Raw genomic sequence first — 20,519 nt, forward strand, 5'->3', positions numbered from 1 at the left:
GGAATCCGGCAGGGAATCTGCTGGACAGTATCATAACAATTTCATCAGTATTGTCTCTTGAGAATACTGAAAGACGCACGGTTACGAGAATGAGTGTACTATTTTCAGCGAGATACTGTGACTCCTTATTTTTCATCATGGTAACACATGTTAAACATAAGTGGGCCATAAAGTAGCCGCTCATAAAACAAGGAAAACACACCAGACGGACCACAAGTCCGTCAAAGCTTGCTCATAAACTTCAAGGTGAGGAATCTCCTCCAGAAGGATCACCAAAGCAAACACAAGTCTGACTTTCCCACTTCTTGAATGAAACCTCCAAATCACCAAACGTTGTGCAGGAATGAAATCACAAAAGAAGCCATGTGAGGGAAGGATTTATTCCCACTTTCACATATAAGAAAAATATTTTTTATGTAAAAAGCTCTATTGAAGTATTAAGGCAACAAAGCCCACCAACGTTCTTCTGGGGCAGAACCACTACTCTTACATCAACATAGCTGAGGTATAGCATAGCTTGAAGGGATAAAAGCCAGTCTTTGGGGGCGTGTTCCTGTTGACATCCAAGCACAAATTCTTTAAGTCCAAAAGGTGAACATCTCCTGAGCCGGAAACAGGAAGTGGCCAGGTCATGAATTACAATGGTTTTTTTTTACAGAAGGGTCTTGTAGTAGTCGTCCTTCAAGCTGTACAAGACCACCACAGCTACCCTGGAGCAGAAGAAGTCACGATAAGTCACCTTTGGGATGGAAGCATGAGGAGACACATGGCATGGTGGTCCAAGTATGGTCAGGACCAAATTAGGACAAAATTTGCATTTCATGTTATCATGATGCTACCTGTTTATTGGGGGCAAAACTTTAAAAAATATGTTTTCCTTTAAGATCCAAAAGTGCAAAATGTAAATTCTTGTCAACTGATTAGGAGTTTATTTAAAGACCAGAGGTGTTAAACTCAGTCACACAGAACTCAAAGTCAAACTAGACATTACCCCTCCACCCCAATTATGAATCTTTCTTATTATTTACCCTGACATTTTCAACACTTGCATATCAAACTTAAAGGTAGTCCAACTAAATATTGGTGTGCCCTTCATTTTGCCAGACTAGAATGCCAGAAGAGACTTTAACGTTATATTTAGAATACTGATAATGCTGCACTGGCAAAAGGTGACCTGGTCCATAAAGCTGCTAATGAAAACCAAGTCCCCGGGACATGTCTGCTTTATGGTACTGCTGCAACCAGGTGACTCCTGCAGGGACCCTTTGACCCGCACACTGGGCTCTCCTTGTTTGGGTTACACATTCAACACCAACAACATTCATTCATTTTCTACCGCTTATCCTCACGAGGGTGGCAGGGGTGCTGGAGCCTATCCCAGCTGTCTTCGCCAGCCAATCACAGGGCACATATAGGCAAACAACCATTCACACTCACATTCATACCTATGGACAATTTGGAGTCGCCAATTAACCTAGCATGTTTTTGGAATGTGGGAGGAAACCGGAGTATCCGGAGAAAACCCACGCATGCACGGGGAGAACATGCAAACTCCACACAGAGATGGATAAGGGTGGAATTGAACTCGGGTCTCCTAGCTGTGAGGCCTGCGCGCTAACCACTTTCCACTGTGCAACAAAAAAAGACAAAAAAAAGCGATTTAACAAAAAATAAATAAACAAACATTCTCCTTGCTTCTGTGAAGTTCTTTTCTCAGTGAAACACACACACAGGAAATGAAAACCAATAGTTGATTTTGCTATCGTCTCGGTCATGAAAGAGAAAGAGAAATCCCCCTAATTCCCCATGAAGGACATTCACGGGTGTCACAACACGAGAGGCTCAACCACTGAGTACAGCATCGCTGAGGAGCTTGACAATATTATCCACTTTACCCACAGAACCTGAGGAGCGTACACAGGCCCGCCTCCCTGGTCTTAGCGGCAATCAGCCGTGGTGTTAAGAGGTCAAACATGAGACTATAAACAATGTTAGCTTATGTACTAAAAGCAGGAAGACGGGAGGATATAATGTTTGGAGTATGTTGGAATGTTGGTTGGTGCCTGTTAAAAGAAGTTGGGGAACTCGCTTAATACGGTCCCTTCAAAGCAATATGTGGGACTGCAATTACACACATACCTTTTGGTCATTTTGAAATGGTGGATCTCATCACAGATGGATTTCAGGTAGCGCTGTTTGGGGAGACGCGATAGCAGAGTCTTCACGCTGCTGTTGTACTGCTCCTCACTCTCAAACTGTGGAATAGACACAAACAGCAAGTTGGGGAAGTGTAGAACTGGAGCATTCATTCATTTATTCTTTTTCTACCGCTTATCCTTATGAGGGTTGCGGGGGTGCTGGAGCCTATCCCAGCTGTCTTCGGGCAAGAGGCGGTGTACACCCTGGACTGGTCGCCAGCCAATCACAAGGCACATATAGACAAACAACCATTCACACTCACATTCATACCTATGGACAATTTGGAGTCGCTAATTAACCTAGCATGTTTTTGGAATGTGGGAGGAAACCGGAGTACCCGGAGAAAACCCACATGTACTTCGGTACGAGGTACATTATTAAAAAAAAACAACCTTAAACTGTATTATGGAAAGCAGGAAGTGAACAAATGTAACAGTTACTGATTGTAAAAGTACCAGATGGAGGGGTAGGATTTAATAAGCTTTGCTTCTTCCTACTCCTTTTGGACATGTGGAACTGTGAACTGATTATGGGATGCATTCAATTGTAATCTGATGCATGTTCAAATGAAATTAAACCATTACCATTACATATGCATGAGGAGAACATGCAAACTCCACACAGAGATGGCCGAGGGTGGAATTGAACCCTGGTCTCCTAGCTGTGAGGTAGAATTGTAGCAATGCACATTATTTAGAATTATTTTATTTATTTACAAGCTTACTCGCAAGCTACTTCCTGCTTATTTACAAAGATGACTTAATCCTAAGGCTGACTTAAAGAAATGTTCATTTTATTTATTGTACCCCTAAGAAACAAGGTATTGTCACATGTTTAGAAGTGTTTTCCTGTGCTTTGGGTAACGTGCTGCAGAGGTTGCCCATGAATCTATAAAGTGGTGATTATATAACAGTGGTGTTAAGAGCTTCCCCTCCTGTTTTCTTCTTGTTTCTGCACACAGCGTAATTAGAGGTTTTAACCTTCGACAAGGAAAGTTTTGGTCTGGGGTTTAGAACGTGAATATTAACTCCCTCTGAGCAAACCTGATTGACTGCATGGGGGCCTGCAAGTTTAAAGAACTGTAGCAGGTCTTTACGCCAATGGAAAAAGCCAGGGGTGTTCCCTTGGACCACCTCCTCGTCAGAGGCCACTGTAAGGAAGGAGACGGGATCCCCTCTTCCTGTCTGGGCTCTTGAGTTATAATGCCGCCTCTTTCCATGCACCCTCCACCCCTCACCGCATTCCTCCCATCATCAGGATGTAGCCTTTTATTAAAGCTGAAGTGCGCTCAGCAAAGCCAGAAGGAAACTGACCTCCAGAGACAGGAAGTTGATCAATGTTTCCTTCGGAAGGTCCACCTGCGGGAGCGAAAAACATGAACAAATAGTTGGGCACCGATATGTTTAGACGCCATTGTGCTGTAAAATAATGCCCTCACAATTTAGCCAGGAATAGCGGCTTCTGTACAGTCTCACTCAACAGGCTGTGGAACTCTTTTCATCACAAGATTACTCAAAATTCCACTTTTTCCCTGGCTTGAAAAGCACCCCGTGTCCCTTTCCCAGGAAGGGGCTAATTGCCTCTTGGGCCTATCATTGGAAAATGAGAGCTGCTGTGTTCCAGTCGGACTGATAGACAAACAGGCTGCTGACATTCAACAACAAAGACTTGGAGGCCTGTGCAAGCGCTTAGTGGAATGACGGTGATTAGGCCTGGGGTGTTTCAATAAGTCATATTTACAGATGAGAGCTTGACACAATCCAGGCTCTTTCAGGAACGACAAACATTTTTGGTCCGTGCAGTGACACGGTAAATAAGATGATTTATGGTGGGAACATCTTGGCTAGAAGTTTCGAAAGACCCCAGAAAAACAGTCTAGTATACAGTCAAATACGTTCATTGGATTCTAGCATCCAGTGTTTGGATTCACTGCCATCTCTGCTCCGACTGGGAAGTTGAGCATGAGGTAAACAACGTGTTGTGGCCATCAAGAACCTTTTCCTGAGATGTCACACTTGAATTGGAAAGATAAAGAGGGACAGCACAGAAAAGGGGGGGGTTGTATGTGCTGGTAAACAAAATGACTTACTGCCAGAACCTCAATGTCACTACTCTTGTTTTGCAAACTGCTTGCAAGAGTCTGTAATCTGGTGTGGATCTGAGAGAAAGAGAGAGGGGGAGAGGAAGATAAACAGTCAGAAATAATCAAAGGGAGAAGGGAGGAAGAAAATAATTGCTTCCATGGCCGAAATGAAACAGCACAACAATAAACATACGACATTAAAAACAATTTTTTTTTCCATGCAGTTGCTTGATGACCGAACCACTATGCTGGTAGACCTGCAATCAACGTGCATTGTGGGTAACCATAAGAAGACAGGTGTTCATAGCGGACCCAGAGCATGTTAAGCACCTAATGCTAGGAGTCCACTGGGACGGCGGCAGTTGGTGCCAGTTTGCGCTAAAGATTATGTGATTGGCGCATAGTGGCTCGCTGTGGCGCCTAATTCGTGTTCGCTCGGCATGTTGTCGTTATTCGGCGCCACGACGAGCGAGCCACGACGAGCGAGCCACGACGAGCGAGCCACGACGAGCGAGCCACGACGAGCGAGCCACGACGAGCGAGCCACGACGAGCGAGCCACGACGAGCGAGCCACGACGAGCGAGCCACGACGAGCGAGCCACGACGAGCGAGCCACGACGAGCGAGCCACGACGAGCGAGCCACGACGAGCGAGCCACGACGAGCGAGCCACGACGAGCGAGCCACGACGAGCGAGCCACGACGAGCGAGCCACGACGAGCGAGCCACGACGAGCGAGCCACGACGAGCGAGCCACGACGAGCGAGCCACGACGAGCGAGCCACGACGAGCGAGCCACGACGAGCGAGCCACGACGAGCGAGCCACGACGAGCGAGCCACGACGAGCGAGCCACGACGAGCGAGCCACGACGAGCGAGCCACGACGAGCGAGCCACGACGAGCGAGCCACGACGAGCGAGCCACGACGAGCGAGCCACGACGAGCGAGCCACGACGAGCGAGCCACGACGAGCGAGCCACGACGAGCGAGCCACGACGAGCGAGCCACGACGAGCGAGCCACGACGAGCGAGCCACGACGAGCGAGCCACGACGAGCGAGCCACTACGAGCCTCACATAATCTTTGGCACAAACTGGCACCGTCACAGTGGACTCCTAGCATCATTTCCGCAACTTGGCTCGCGCCATTACATTCCAGTGGATTCCAATAGACGGATTGTTTGTGACATTTGGTTCTACTTGGTGGACACTTAGCGCCAATTGTTTGATGCAAAGATTTTAAAAATTTAGAATTTTTTTTTGCCGCTGTTACGGGTCACCACGAGCCAGTTAGGAGGCAGTTTGAGCCACTGCACGCCACTTGGCACCTTATTGGCGACACTAGGCGCCACAGCAAATTGCATTGGCGTGAAATGGCACCAACTGGCGCCGGCCAAGTAGACTCTTAGCATAAAGGGTCTGATGATTGGTCCACTACGTACACTCTAAAAAACAGCTGAAGTGACTCCGTTACCTGAGTCTCAAAGCGGCGTCTTGCACTGGCAGAGACTCTCTCCAAACTGATGACATTCACATTCAAGCTCATGCTCATGCTGCTCCCATGCTGCTCCGAAGAGCCTGCAGATGAAAAAAAAAAGATTTTATTCTACACGTTAGGTCTGACTTGCCGATGAGGCAGTCATGAAAACCATGCTTGTGTGAGCACTATACAGTTTCATTATGACACATTGTTGGCTGTGTATAATGGAACATATAAATAAAGCTACAAGATTTTCATCACTCTGTGAGGCATTAATCAGTTTCATAATGTACAAATTTTACTTTGGAAAGATGAAAGTAAACTTCTGTAGTTAAACAAAGGTGCAACTGTTATACACTGTGAGTGAAACATACAGACAGCCCCGCTTCATATAAAAGATACGTGTAAACACTGGTAGCGGTCGTTGGAGAGTGCACAGTACCTGCGGTGTTGAGCTGGGAGCCTTTAGGGTTCTGAGACATGCTTTCAGATATTTCCCTGCAGAAGGACAACAAGGAACACCCTGTGTCAGGCTTCCCAGAAAATGAAAGTGACACTATCAAACAGTCGACAATCACTTTACCTGATGTTCCTTTCGTCAAAGAATTTGGTCCGATACTTCTGAATGATGTGTTCTACCAAATCCGACTCGGGAACTCTTTTCTCAGATTGTCTGTCCTTTTCAAATGATTTCACCTGAAGATGGATCAAATAGCTTAAACATGTGCTGCTGCTGCTGAGAAAAGATACAGATACTTCCTAATTGATTTTACAATCATGTTTCGATTAGATTAGATTAGATTCAACTTTATTGTTATTGCTCATGTCACTGGTACAGGGCAACAAAATGCAGTTAGCATCCAACCAGAAGTGCAATTTAGTACAGTAGTAAGTAAATGTAGAAAAAAATGGACAGATCTATGTAAAAAAATATAACAGGCTATGACTATAATACAGTGAGGATATGTACAGGGATATAAATGACTATAATATGGCTATTGTAGATAATACAGATTATAAACAGTATGCATGTGACAATATATAATAACAGTAATATGTACAGTATTGCAATGAAGTGACTAGAGTACGGTTATTGCAGAATATAAAAATTATAAACAGTAAGATCTTAGGCAAGATCTCCAACATTTCCTTCATTTAAAACTGTATAGACAAAGGACAAGTGTCCTAACACTTTTGTCCAGATTGTGTATCATCTGATTCTAAGTAGTTTTCATGAATACTGTGTTACCTTCACATAGTTACCCTCTTTGTCAGATACCATGGCCATGCACGTGATGCTAGCCACTCGGCAGTGGTCCAACAACGTCTCCTGTGACTAACACACATAACAAAAGATGATTACTGAAGCAGTACATGTTCTGCAATCGTTCAAAAAAAGCTTAGAGATATCATTGAACATAATAATCTTTGTAAAAGCATAATATTTGTAATCATTACAGGTTTCCCAAATGTTGTCAGTGTGTGTATGTGTACCAACTGATTCCCACGTCAGATACAGAAGTGTGTGTGTGTGAAGTGTGAGCGTCACTTGGCTGTAAACGTCGACTTTTCTGTTTGAAAATGTGGACCAAAAGGTTTAGCGCTAACATGGAAATTCTTTTCTGAGGCCTTCTGCAAGGTGTTCGCCACATTTGGCTTACGCAAGCTCAAAGCTAGCTCCGAGCATCGCCTGCAAAGACGGCGGCATGTGAAATAGGCTAACAAAAGGCTAATCTGAATAAGCTGTTCTCAACATCTCACCACTTGTCCAGGCGCGGGGCCACATGCGTAATCAGCTAAAAGCACACAAACACCCTAGCAATTAAAAGAGCAGAGGACTGCTTGTTTCCACACCGACTTTTCCTAAATGGCTAGGGTGGCCATTTATGTCTTATACCAATACAAAGCACCACGAAAATAACACAGAGTAAAGAAGACAAAGTGTGAGTAAAGTGCTATACAAAGGGTTTGAATGAAGAGAGAGGAATTTGATGTTTCACATTAAAGAAGTCAATAAAAAGAGTCAAATATTGAAAATGCCCAGCTCTAGAGGGTTTACTACTTTTGTTTCTGCCTTGATAAAATGTATTTGCACAGGACATGAGGGGTGAGATGGGAGTCTGATGCGGAAAAATGAAGTACACATGGAAAATTAATGAGGGAGCGTCATTAAATGATTAAACTAATGGTTCAGGTTTTAAATAAATGGGGGGAAAAAACGCCCTCCAGCTTACATTATATATGCGTGTGTGTAAAATGGGAGCATATAAAAAAGCTAATCAAAATCTTCAGATGACCGAAACTGCGAAAAATGTGTTAATTTCACATATCCATGCATGAAGCGTTTACATTATATGACTTCTGATTGGCTGCTACTATATACAGTTTATATTTACTGATGCTGCTGTCTGTAAGAGGCTGATAAAGCTCTATTATTAAGTGCTGACAGTTGTATGGCTTTTCTAAACATTCTGATTGCTCATATCAGCAAGAAAAATGAGAATTCCTTCCAAATAGCAGTCCTTATCATGACATGTAAAACGACCAAGCTAAAGGCCTGACTTTAAAGCTTATCAGAATTGTTTTTGGCTTCAGTTCAACACTTATCACATCCTCTTTAGTACCACACATGTTCATGTGCTAGAATACATGCAGTAATGTGATTGGTAGATTAGATATTTGCATCAAACACATAAAGTACAGTATGAGTTGATTTATTGTAAACAATATTTGTTGAATATTTACTACAATCTAATAGGGATCCATTACAGGCTATAATACCTATAAGTACTGCATTGATTCATATGAATTTGTCCTTAAATTGAAAGAGAAAACCAAAACACAAACCTGGGAAACATCATAGGAAATGTCTGCAGCAACACCGGCGCTCCACAGCTTCTGGACAACACTGATGGCTCTGGACATGGACGAATGCCCCACCGGGACAACGAGCACATCACAGGAGCTTACCAATGGCTGATAAAAAAAAAGCAGAAATTAGCTGGACAATTCGTGAACATACTTAGCATTACATGGATTTTGACTTATGGACATCACAAGATTGGTAACCCACTATAGGAGGGCAACGTCTTGAGTACTGGATTAAATCACCAGCCCTTTCGCCACAAAAGCCATATTGACGCCACTCAAAAGTTAATGCCCATCCATTCATTTTGAGGGTCTAGGGTATTGTATCCTATTCCAGCTGGAGTTGGTTGGTGGGGTACACCCTGGACCGGTGACCAGTCAATCACAGGGCACATAAACAGAACCATTAAAGCCAATCCAACACTTTCAAACCCTTGATCTCATCACTGTGAGGCAGATGTGCTAACCACTATTTCACCATGCAGTTAATACAAATCTGCCTTTACAAAAACAATAGCGCTATTTTAAAAGGTTTGGCTTCTCCAAATGACGCACTGTATATGCATTTAACTTAAAAGGTATCAATATTTTGTCTATATATCTTTATCTTATATATGTTTTTATTCTGATTTGTTTCAATATTGTATATCAGAATTGAAAATGTAAAACTATTATTAGGTCATTACTAATAACAGAATCCCAGTGATCATAGTTATTAACATGCTTCTAAACATGGAGACCGCATGCTGTAATAACGCAGAATTAAATATAAAACTTGGTCTCCTGCTCCTTCATTATAATAATTAGACATGTGGGATGTTGGTGAATGTGTATATCTCACTGGCTCCTCCATGTTGGCCAACACAGCGCAGACTTTGTCCACCGCCACGCTGGCACCGACAGCAGAAGGGACTGGCACCGTAGAGGCGGGCCCTCGAAATTCCAGGATCTGGCCGTAAAGAGAATAAAGCATAAGTCAAGCAAAGATGACATAGATGATCTGATGGAAATAAATACACTGAATGTTTTAAACACATAATACAAAAGTATTTTTGGTTATGTCCGCGGGTGATCTAATCACCCATCATAGATATCCATCCAAGTCCAAGGGATTTGGTGTACCAGATGGTCATAGCGTCCTCCAGCGGCCAGTATATCTGGTACCGTCCGTTTACGTTTCCTGATAAAGGCCACAAACTGGAAGATGATCCCACAGTGGTGCTGCACCTTGTACACTAAACCTAAATTGACGACTACCTGTAAAGATAGAACATCTGCATTGAATGGGGGAAAAGTACAAAATCAGTTCATCCATTTGCAAGACATCATTACTTGGAGTTTCACTCCGAGTTTTTGAAGCAGCACTGTGACCTCCTCCAGGTCCTTGAGGCCCTGCTTGGCCAGCTGCGTGACGGCAGTCTTCTGCTTGGTGAGTGATGTCAGCAATGGCGCCACTTCCTTCACAGTCCCTTTCTGTTCTATATATTTATACAACACCTGCAACTGGACACAGCAGAAGAGGCAAGAGCTTACAAGCAATCAATCTACTGTAAAGAAGATTCATACATATGGTAGACACTTACACTGTTTGTGGACAGTGAAAAGTTGCAGAACTTTGCCTCTACTTCACGTTTGGTCAGCTTTTCACTCTAAAGAGAAAGCAAAATAGGACACCACATTTATCCAAAACACTAGTGTGCATACTAATACCTACAAAGGATCAGACACATGGACAACATCTGTGATGCATGTGAAATAGTTACTGACCATGGCATCACATAGTATGTTGGACGCCTGGTTCAGTTTGTCCTCAGGGATTCCGCTGTGCAACAGGATGGCTTTCAACAAGCTAGTATGGTTCAGGTAAATGTTATAATTCCTTTCCTGCAGTTACAAGAACAAAAAAACACACAATGAATGCTTCAACAGTGAAACTAATCACTCATTAGAAAACAGGAAACCCCCATTCAGGGGAATAGACTCATATAGATATGACCTTTGCTTCCTCGCTACCTCAAGAGCCTTGATCAAATATTGCCGTCCTGTAATATTTTGCCTCGCGCATTGTTTAAATTAAAAAAAACAACAACTTTCAGTTAGGTCTCTCAGAGGACCCACTGCAGGGAATGAACCTGAGTTGACTGGGTTCACGAGGCACACCAGTCCGAAGTGGCAGCACTGGGAAGTGTGGACAGGAAATGGATTTTGCAGGGAGGGAGGAGAGGAAGTGGAGTAAACTGCACAAAACAGATTTAGGGTGTATATAATAAACACGGTGTAAATCTGTCAGACTTCCTCACAGCTTGGTATGTTAGGTATGCAAGTGGGAAGTTCATGGCGGGAAAAAAAAACAACAACAAACAATGCAGGTTGATAGGACGGCATCCGTTGGAAAAAACAGGAATGTATCGAACCAGTCAACAAAATGTTCTGTCTAGTTGTGAAGCAAGGCAGGGCAGCACAGCGCACACTGACACTATCTCAAATACTACACATGGAGAGCAACCTGAAGTGCAGGGAATTCCTGAACTATTTCAGAGATGGTGTAAATGGTCTCGGCATCTGGGAGAAGGCTGTTGGTGACGGGTGTGATGATGTCAAAGGCACACTCCAGAAGTTCCCTTGGGTGAGCGCGATCCAGCTTCCTGGGGCGAAACACACGCTCAATGCTGTACCTGGGGAATGAGAAACATGTATGTTTGTAATTTAGCCAACATAACTAAAGAACAAATGTCGGATAATCTAAAATAAACTTCACAATGACAAATATGGCAACATGTCAAAACATGCCCCGTCTAATATATAAAAAATACACTCAGAGGGGTTTTTAGTTCAAAACTGTCTCACACCTGACTTCAACTTGCTGGCTTCAATTAAGTTTTATTTTACCTCTTTAGATGTGTTATGTTGTTTCTTGCAACAAATCTTGCAAACGCCATCTAGAGTGGAAAAAAGAAGTGAGTAGATGGATGCATTTGGACAATAATTACGTTTGTGCACACCGGGCTGCAATCAATCATAGCATGAAAACAACCATTTTGTCCCAATGGATTTCTGGAAAGTAGCTGCTAAGTGTTTACATGATGGCAAATATTTGAATAAGTGGGGTTCGTTTGCTAGTGTGGACGTGCACCATGTGGTGTGCAAAGTGTTATGGGCTCACACGAAGGTCGTAGGGTAGCGTCACCAGCATGCCGCTGTGGTCCATGAAGCAGGCAGGCTCACTGCCTTCATACACCTTCCTGTTTCTGGGGAGCAGCAGCGGTGTCTGCAGGCGCACCGCATCTGTTGACAAACATAAGACAGGCCTGAAAGCCACTGCATAAAATAACATGGCCTTCACCCTGAAAAGAAGTGATGCAATGATGAGCATCAACAAATAAGTACAGCTGGAGATCATCAGTGCGCACAAATGCAACACAAGAACCTGTGCTGTCTCTTGTTCCTCTGAACAGTACTTTATTGTTTAGACACCACACAGTGAAGCAGATGTTAGGGTCTCAGAGGTTTGCAGATGAACATGTGAAAAAGGCTTCTACACTCACTGTGCTTCTTGAAGATCCTGGCGATTGTCTCATGCACATACTGCTGTAATCTGGCACTGCTGAAACTGAAGCTGCCCTGAAGTACACAAAACAAACAGCGTTCACAGGCCTTCACAGGAAAACACGTTTTTTGACTTAATTTTGGAAACTTTCAATTTAGAAGCCATACCTTGTGAAGGTCTATATCATAAGTGAAATCCATAACTGGGGAAGTGTTCTGAGCAAACAACTGGCCCACCATGTTGCGGTAAGCTTTGCAATTGATATTGGCCATGGTGTGCTGCAATACTTCATGGAGCTCGGACTCCTCCATCTGGGGCGGAGGCAGGAGCTCACTCTTCAGCAGCTCCTGAGCAGTGGGCCGCAAAGCAGGGTCATGCTTGAGCAGCCACTCTATCACCTTCCTCTGAAACGATGCAAGAAAAAGACATAAATCTGGGTTACTATGATAACACAAAAATATTTTGATAGGGAGGAAACATGTTTATTTGCAATGCTGTGTAAAGACGTTCTTCACCTGTGTTCCTTGCTCGTAGGCACTGAAGTCCTCTGGAAAGTGTATGGCCTCCTGCAGGGTGAACGGAGGTGAGCTAAGCAACACGGGTCAGACCTCTCTCGTGGGGAACTTACCACACGGAGCTGGCTCAGGACAGATATGCGCTCTGCTCCAGTGATCATAGGTCGGTAGGACATCTCAAAGAGGATGATACCAAGGCTGAACAAATCAACTTTCTGAGGACAAAACACACACAAAGCAATCAAATGTTGATAGTTGACAACTGTTGATAAATTAAAAACTAGCTACACATTCTTGCTATTTGACAATGTAAAAAATAGATAGAAAACAATTACTTGGTTGTAGGTAGCTTTGGTATTTCCTTGAACTTCTGGACTAACATAGAGGGCTGTACCAACCATTCCAGTCATGTTCCCTACAGTTGGTAACAATGCAGAAAAAAGTGTCAGAGGGGAGAACACAGTAAGAAAAATAAAAAATTTTATCAATAATTTTAAGCTCTTTACACCTGTCTGGTCCAGTTTTTGCAATGCTGCCGAGCCACTCTCCTCCACTTCAAATTTACCTGCAGCCTGTAAAAAAGATCTTGGATATTACATCTGCATGTGTGTATGTAATAATTGATGTCTCTGGATTGGATTGGATCCTAACAGATTGTCTACAGCTAGAGATGACCAGTAAGAAAAACATTACATGGCACATAAAACTTTTTGTAGATTAATGCCTACCACACTGGCTGGGTGGTCTGTAGCCAGACCAAAATCACCAATTTTCACATGATCTTGTGAGTCAAGGAAGATGTTGACAGGCTTCAGGTCCCTGTGAATCATTCCCTTTTATTGAGGAGAAAAAAAATCTCATTACTTTTGGCTGATTCCGATTTGATGTTAAGGTTCCATTATTACAAACTGGAGAATCAATAAAACATGATCAAAATGTGTCAAAGGAAATCAAACCTGCTCATGGATGTAAGCAAGACCATCTAGGATTTCCCTGAAGAGCCTCCACAACCTATTTTGGTCCTGATGCAGACCATGGTCTATTGTGTCTCGCAAAGTGCTCTTTTCACAGTATTCCATCTACACAATGGAGAAAACACATCTTACAAGTCTAACAGCGACACCTAGTGGCAGACAAAAAGCATTGGGGAAAGCTTACTTGTATGTAAAGGGAATGCAGAATGACGAGAGGTCGATGATCCGAGTTTGCGCTCTCCGTTGTGTCGCTCAGTGGCTTTGTGCTTGGATCCACCTGCAGGAAACATACCATACTTTTGTTGCAATGACTTGACAAAAGCAAAACAAAGTGATGGTGCGAAATAGTCAAACCTGTGACATCTCATCAATGCTGTCATCGCCATTATCAAAGATGACGTCGCTGATGGAGTCACTATCCGATGGCCTAAATTTAAGAAGGGAAAAATGTCAGTGATCAAGCAAAGTTTGTGCAGCAGGACTTGAATGAACTCACAAAAAAGAGGCACCAAATACATCTTCATCGTCCTCATCCTCATCGTCGTCGTCATCATCACTTGACTGGTGTCTGCTACACTTTGCACTGGAGGACCTTTCAATAGACGTGGACCATTCCACCGAGCTAGACAGCGCAGGAGGAGGTGCAATGTCCTCCACGTTGTCGAGAAGACCAAGCTCGTTGAGCCGAGTCACAGAATTCTTGCACGGAGGCGGCTTTTCGGCAGTGCTCCGTGACTCGGAGCTGTCAGTATTGTTGAGCATACCCGTGGCCGGCACTTCGCTCCTCTCGATCCATGCATTGTAGTAGCGCACAATGTTCTCATGATTGAGACGTGAGAGGAGGGTCACCTCACCTTTGATACGTCTGAACTGCCTGCTGGCAGGGTTGACCTGGATGCGCTTCACAGCATAGTAGCAACCATCAAGTTTGTTCTGAACCTAAATATGTAAGGGATTACAAATTTAAAAATCCATCAGATTTAACAGTACAAAATGAAAATTCTTAAAATTTTTGGACTGGTCTTAAAATTTTTAATCAGGAGAGTATTTTCATTAGGATTAGAGCATAAAAATACCTTAATCACAGCACCAAAGGCCCCTTTGCCCAAAAGCTGAAGCTCCTCAAACTCACTAAAGTAGCGAGAAAACTGTCTCTGCACCCCAGAGCTGAATGGTGCGTTTAGGATGTGACTGCGTGGGATCACGGACGATGCAAAATCCACAGCAAGATCTAGGATGGGTAAAAAAATAAAAAATAGCATTTAAAAAATAAAACATTTTGATCATATAACTACCCGAACACGGCACGGCGTGAGAGAGAGGCCATCTCTTTGTGGAGTTTGCATGTTCTCCCCGCGGGTTTTCTCCGGGTACTCCGGTTTCCTCCCACATTCCAAAAACATGCTAGGTTAATTGGAGACTCCAAATTGTCCATAGGTATGAATGTGAGTGTGAATGGTTGTTTGTCTATATGTGCCCTGTGATTGGCTGGCGACCAGTCTAGGGTGTACGCCGCCTCTCGCCCGAAGACAGCTGGGATAGGCTAGATAGGTAGAGGGTATGCTGGAGCCTATCTCCCTATTTTGGGGGAGAGGCGGGGTACACCCTGGACTCATCGCCCGTCAATCACAGGGCACATATAGACAAACAACCATACACACTGAAATTCATACCTATGGACAATTTATAGTCTTCAATTAATGTGGGAATAAACCGGAGTACCCAGAGAGATCTTCTAGACTGTGTGGCCAACATGCTAATCACTAGTCCACCGTGCGGTCGTGGCGCACCAATTTTTTTCTATATTTTCTACAATTTCTTTACACATTGTTTTATGTTGCGTATATTTTGAAACCAAAATCACACTTGGTTGTGATTGTGAATGTTATATTCATTTACCTTCTGGGCTGGTGTCTTCGGACTCAGGAGGGTGTTTAGGTGATGGAGGCTTCAAGAAGTCGTGTTCCAAGAGTTGCTGGGTCGTCCATCGATCAGCATCATTCATGCATACACACCTATGAAGCAGCCAAGTACATTGATTGATGATGTGATGTTGAGCTGGAAGAAGCTCAATGTAAATGTGTACATACTTGTGGAGGAAGTCCTTGAAGTCAGCAGGCAGGCTGGAGGGCACAGTCACTGGATACTCCTTCACTTCTTTGCCTTGACTCAGAGCCAGCAACATGAGCCCCAAGTTCCAGATGTCCCCCTTTTTGCCCGTCTTGGTTGGCATTGCCGTGTCTTCAGAGAAACGAACATGCGCCTGCTCAAAAATATCTTCTTTACAGATATCGGAGAATCTCTTTGATAAGCTGTAATCAGTCAATCGAACATTCCCGTCTGCGTCCAGCAGCACGCTGGAAGCCCCCAGGTGTTTATGAACCACAGAGTTGGAGTGCAGGTAGTCGAGAGCAGCCAGAAGTTGGGCTGTGTAATGGCAGAGTTTGTCCAGGGGGATGGACGTGTGATTGAGGAGGCTTTGGTTCAAGTTCATGCCGCCAACGTGCTCCACCAGCAGGGCCACCACAAGGCAGTCCTCCTTCTCGCTGGATCGAAGCCCCTTATAGTGTACCAGGTTTGGGTGCTCCAGCCGCAGGAGGGAATTTAACTCGTTTTCTGCCGCATGGATCTACACGGGTTCAATGTCAAAGTTAGTCAACAACATTGGATATTTACTTATAGTAAGATTTACTATTGAAATTCCTAAAATCCATGCATGTATGGGGAGAACATGCAAACTCCACATAGAGATGCCCAAGCAGAGAATCGAACCCAGGTCTTCCCGATCTCCTGACTGTGTGGCCAACATGCCAACCAATTGTGCTAAATGTACTTTACAATTTGAGCCAATTGTATTTAATTAGGGCTGCACAGTGTATGAGTGGTTTGCACGCAGGCCTCACAGCAAGGAGACCCGAGTTCAATCCCACCCTCCGCCATCTCTGTGTGGAGTTTGCATGTTCTCCCCATGCATGCGTGAGTTTTCTCCGGGTACTCCGGTTTCCTCCCACATTCCAAAAACATGCTAGGTTAATTGGCGACTCCAAATTGTCCATAGGTATGAATGTGAGTGTGAATGGTTGTTTGTCTATATGTGCCCTGTGATTGGCTGGCCACCAGTTCAGGGTGTACCCCGCCTCTTGCCCCAAGACAGCTGGGATAGACTCCAGCACCCTCGTGAGGATAAGCGGTATAAAATGAATGAATGAATGTATTTAATTATATAGCTTATATAGCTTTGTAGCTTCTTATACAAGACTCCGCTGAATTTAAACTTTATATAATTTTATATATACATCCCAAAACTATCATGATATTAATATAAACACACAATATTTTTGGGATATACTTATATATTGTGATATATGCTACTTGCCTGCTTTTTACAGTTGTCAATCTTCCCTCTCTCCTGGCTGGTGAAGAATTTGCCCATTTTCTTGTTCCAGCGCAGTGACCACTCATAAATGACTGCAAAGTCCCCCGAGTTGACCTCAAATCCATTATAAACATTCCGGCCAAGCCTCTCACTCACGCCTGTTGTGAAAAAATAAATGTAAACAGTAAAAAAATAAAAAAAAATAAAAAAAAAGTAAATAAACAGACCCTCTTAAAGTGTCATAGTTTTTACCTAAATGTCTCCCTCTGTGGACAATAAGTTCTCCAAAGGTGCTGCTGTTGAAGTGAAGACACTCCTGGGTGTGTAGATTGTCTTCACTAATTGTCTCGCGTCTGGAAAATGAATGGAGTGTGTAAGTGCAACAACTTTTCTTAAAAAAAAACCCCTCTAAAGTCAGTGTTTGCGTACCTGTGACGAGAACTTGAGGTAGTCCTACGTCGGTTTGGGACTCCTTTTCGGACATCTGTGACATCAGGAGGAGTCCCACATGGACTGGGCGGGCTCTTTCCCAAGATGCTAACGGGAATAGGTTGCTCCATACTCTCAAGTTGCTCCTGTGAAGATCAGCCCAGTACAAAATGTGTATCAAAATAAAAAGTACATCTGAGATCAATTCTGTGTAGCTCATGAAATTTGTGAAGCTCGAAGACCTGTTTCGCAAGCTCTTTTCTCCTCTTTTCCTCTCGTTTTTCCTCCTCTCTTCTTTGGATTTCAGCCATGATTTCTTTTTCCTGTAAAGAGGTTCAGCAAAACTTACGTCAGCAAATGAAACAAATCATTCACTAAAAAATGTCTTTGCCCAAACGAAGCATCCATACGTTGATGACTCATCTCTATGAATAACGGACAGTGCTTCTTACACTATAGACAGATTCCAGGCAGGAATGTCTCACAGCCAAGTTAAATTCCACCCTCGGCATTCTCTGTGTGGAGTTTGCATGTTCTCCCTGTGCATGCGTGGGTTTTCTCCGGGTACTCCGATTTCCTCCCACATTCCAAAAACATGCTAGGTTAATAAGCTACTCCAAATTGTCCATAGGTATGAATGTGAGTGTGAATGGTTGTTTGTCTATATGTGCCCTGTGATTGGATGGCCACCAGTCCAGGGTGTACCCCGCCTCTCGCCCGAAGACAGCTGGGATAGGCTCCAGCATCCCCCGCGGCCCTCGTGAGGATAAGCGGTAGAAAATGAATGAATAATTCCACTGTACATATTATGTATGCAACAATATGACGTCGGACGACGAGTGCACAGATTACAATTTTCTGGCCAATCACCAATCACTTTAAAAAGCCTGTCCTGCCCATTGTGATTCTAGCCATTAACAATATATCAGCAAAATTTTGGCAAACAATTACAAATTGACCTGAAATTGAGAATGTACTGATCTGACCTTTGACGGCATCTTCCTCAAGCATTTTGAATCAAAGATCATTAAAAAAAACTCTTTCTTGCAGAAAACAACTTTGAAAACTGGTCATTGATTGAGCACTAGCATGGAAACCTCTAAGAATGCAGCTTCTTATTCCTATCTTTTCAGACATATGCAACATTTCAATGTAAACTTTATGCATGACACTTTGACACTGACCAGGTCCTGTTAAACATGACTATTACACAACCAGAAGAAATCAGATCACAATATTGGATGCTGAATCAAGACGGTTAAGCGTCCAACAAGAGGTTACAATCTTTTTCTCTCTCTCATGAAATGTAAATCTTCCTCACCATTTCTTCCGCCTGTTTGCGCTGCTGGTCTATTCTACGTTTTTCCTCCATGTCTCGTTTCTCCTGCTGCCTTCGAAGGTTCTTCAGCATCTCCTCATGGAAGGAGCGTGAAGGCGGCTTGTTGTGCTCGGTCAGGAATCCCTGAATATGGTCCGCTAGCTCATAAATCATCACCTGTGTGTGTCAAAGGGTAAACATACACATGTCAGGCAAGAGAGCTGAGTGTTTTTAAAATATTCAAACATGTGTGTGGTTGTCACCTCCCCACAGCGAGCTGCTGCCAGCTTTGTGAGTTCATCCTGGAGGGTTTGCAGGTTGTCATTTGAGAGACCTTTAACGTTCTTCAGCTCCAGGTCTGGAGGCCTATTGAAATTGAAAATAATCACTTGTGTGATTAAGGGCTATAACTATAAACTTGACTTTTCATTAAAATTGAGGTCATTTTTAACCCCTACTTTGTTCAAGGGTCCACGATACAGAAATGTTGGGAGACCTTCACAAAAAAAAAATTATGTCATATTTGTTTTCAATTAACTTCAATGTTCAGTATTATCATGTCTCATTAGAGATGGAGTGCCCGGCCCAAGTTGGGATAAATGGCAGGGTTGTGTCGAGAAGGGGCATCACCACCCATGTTCACACTTATAAATGTATTAGAACTCTTTATAACTGGACCAGAATTCATTAGTGTGAACGCACCATTAAACTACAGCTTTGAGGTCACTTGTTATTTGGTTCAGTTCATTTTAGACTTTTTTTAAGGCAAAGATATCTCTTGTGGATTCTAAACAAATGCAATATGGCTATTTAACAAAACATAAGAAGCAGTGTTTGAGTGTAAAGTGTATATCACTTAGTTTTGTTGTTGTTTAGGGAACCCTTTTATAGCTACACATGTGCCACATTTGATATTTTCATAAGCAAAAACACGATAAGCACTCACACGTCTGGGTATTCGGGTGGGCATTTGACTTGCAGGTCCACAGTCACGTAGCATTCCTGACCGTGGTTCAAGCCTTTAGGTCTCAAAAAGAGGTGTACCTCTGGAGGTCTTTTCACCTGAGAGAAGAAGACAACAAAGTTGTATGAGATTTGTTGGGCGTGTTGGTGATAGCAACAAACAAGGTTCGGCTTGCCTTCCACGGATCCTTTTGGCGAATATCATGGAAGTCTTCCTCAAAGATCGATGCCAGAGCCTCCAGTTCATTTTCTTGCTGGACCGTGTAGTCGTCTGTAGCCTCTGTACGAGTGTAGTGGCCGCTCATCCTTCTGCCGCGTCTACATGGCAGCCCTGCTCAGTCCTTGACGCGTTTCAACCAAGAAAGCGGAAGACGTAGTAAAACTCCCCGCCACCCTGCAATGGCTTCTTCCAGCTCCAACATAAGCTTTAGCTCACACTGAGCTTCTTGATAACACAAACTAGCAGTCTTGTAGTTAGCTTCCCAGCGGCCAACACAACAGTGTTGTGTCGCGTGGCTATCGCACGTCCCGTCGCAGGTATAGACGTCATCACGTTGCTTTCTCAAAGTTGACCACTAGAGGTCAGTAATTAGAATAAAGAAAGCACTTACTGTGCATACAGTACATGTATGAACATTTAAATACAATATGTACATAGTGCATGAACAAAAAGAATAAGCAAGAAAAAAGAAAAATTCGAGATGTATGGTAATAAATATGGCTGTTTATGATGCATGTATTAATAATGAGCATACAATTGCTACTTT

General features: G+C 43.5%; 1 protein-coding gene across 2 annotated transcripts; it reads right to left on the reverse strand.

The window, feature by feature from the left end:
- Window positions 1-55: 55 nt before the first annotated feature.
- Window positions 56-20,299, reverse strand: eif2ak4 (eukaryotic translation initiation factor 2 alpha kinase 4). Of its 2 annotated transcripts, XM_058090279.1 has the most exons (39): window positions 19,929-20,299; window positions 19,736-19,851; window positions 19,053-19,155; window positions 18,793-18,966; window positions 17,714-17,794; window positions 17,472-17,617; window positions 17,295-17,395; window positions 17,043-17,200; window positions 15,757-16,295; window positions 15,566-15,681; window positions 14,743-14,897; window positions 14,163-14,605; window positions 14,021-14,093; window positions 13,851-13,943; window positions 13,649-13,771; window positions 13,421-13,525; window positions 13,201-13,264; window positions 13,028-13,107; window positions 12,806-12,907; window positions 12,693-12,743; window positions 12,345-12,581; window positions 12,176-12,251; window positions 11,794-11,915; window positions 11,520-11,569; window positions 11,137-11,305; window positions 10,398-10,514; window positions 10,214-10,279; window positions 9,963-10,133; window positions 9,753-9,887; window positions 9,472-9,579; window positions 8,610-8,738; window positions 7,012-7,098; window positions 6,346-6,458; window positions 6,205-6,260; window positions 5,757-5,860; window positions 4,289-4,357; window positions 3,513-3,557; window positions 2,140-2,255; window positions 56-710 (listed from the first exon to the last, which is right to left on the reverse strand). In XM_058090279.1, exons 1-39 carry the CDS (start codon window positions 20,055-20,057, stop codon window positions 653-655), a joined length of 4,980 nt encoding a protein of 1,659 aa, XP_057946262.1. In that variant the 5' UTR covers window positions 20,058-20,299; the 3' UTR covers window positions 56-652. The 2 variants fall into 2 exon arrangements, 1 of the variants encoding a protein (XP_057946262.1); XR_009132359.1 differs by lacking the exons at window positions 56-710; window positions 2,140-2,255; window positions 3,513-3,557; ... (2 more) ...; window positions 6,205-6,260; window positions 6,346-6,458 and having other exon boundaries at window positions 7,078-7,098; window positions 9,712-9,887.
- Window positions 20,300-20,519: the final 220 nt, after the last annotated feature.

This window comes from Doryrhamphus excisus, chromosome 13 (genome assembly GCF_030265055.1).
Source record: "Doryrhamphus excisus isolate RoL2022-K1 chromosome 13, RoL_Dexc_1.0, whole genome shotgun sequence".
NCBI classification, from domain to species: Eukaryota; Metazoa; Chordata; class Actinopteri; order Syngnathiformes; family Syngnathidae; genus Doryrhamphus; species Doryrhamphus excisus.

Excerpts from the sequence above, each read along its gene's own strand:
- eif2ak4 (XM_058090279.1), bottom strand. The coding sequence starts at position 20,057 with ATGAGCGGCCACTACACTCGTACAGAGGCTACAGACGACTACACGGTC. Across the intron at positions 19,156-19,735 it reads CCACCCGAATACCCAGACGT|GCCTCCAGACCTGGAGCTGA; the intron begins GTGAGTGCTTAT and ends CAATTTCAATAG. Across the intron at positions 12,908-13,027 it reads CCAAAGCTACCTACAACCAA|AAAGTTGATTTGTTCAGCCT; the intron begins GTAATTGTTTTC and ends TTTTGTCCTCAG.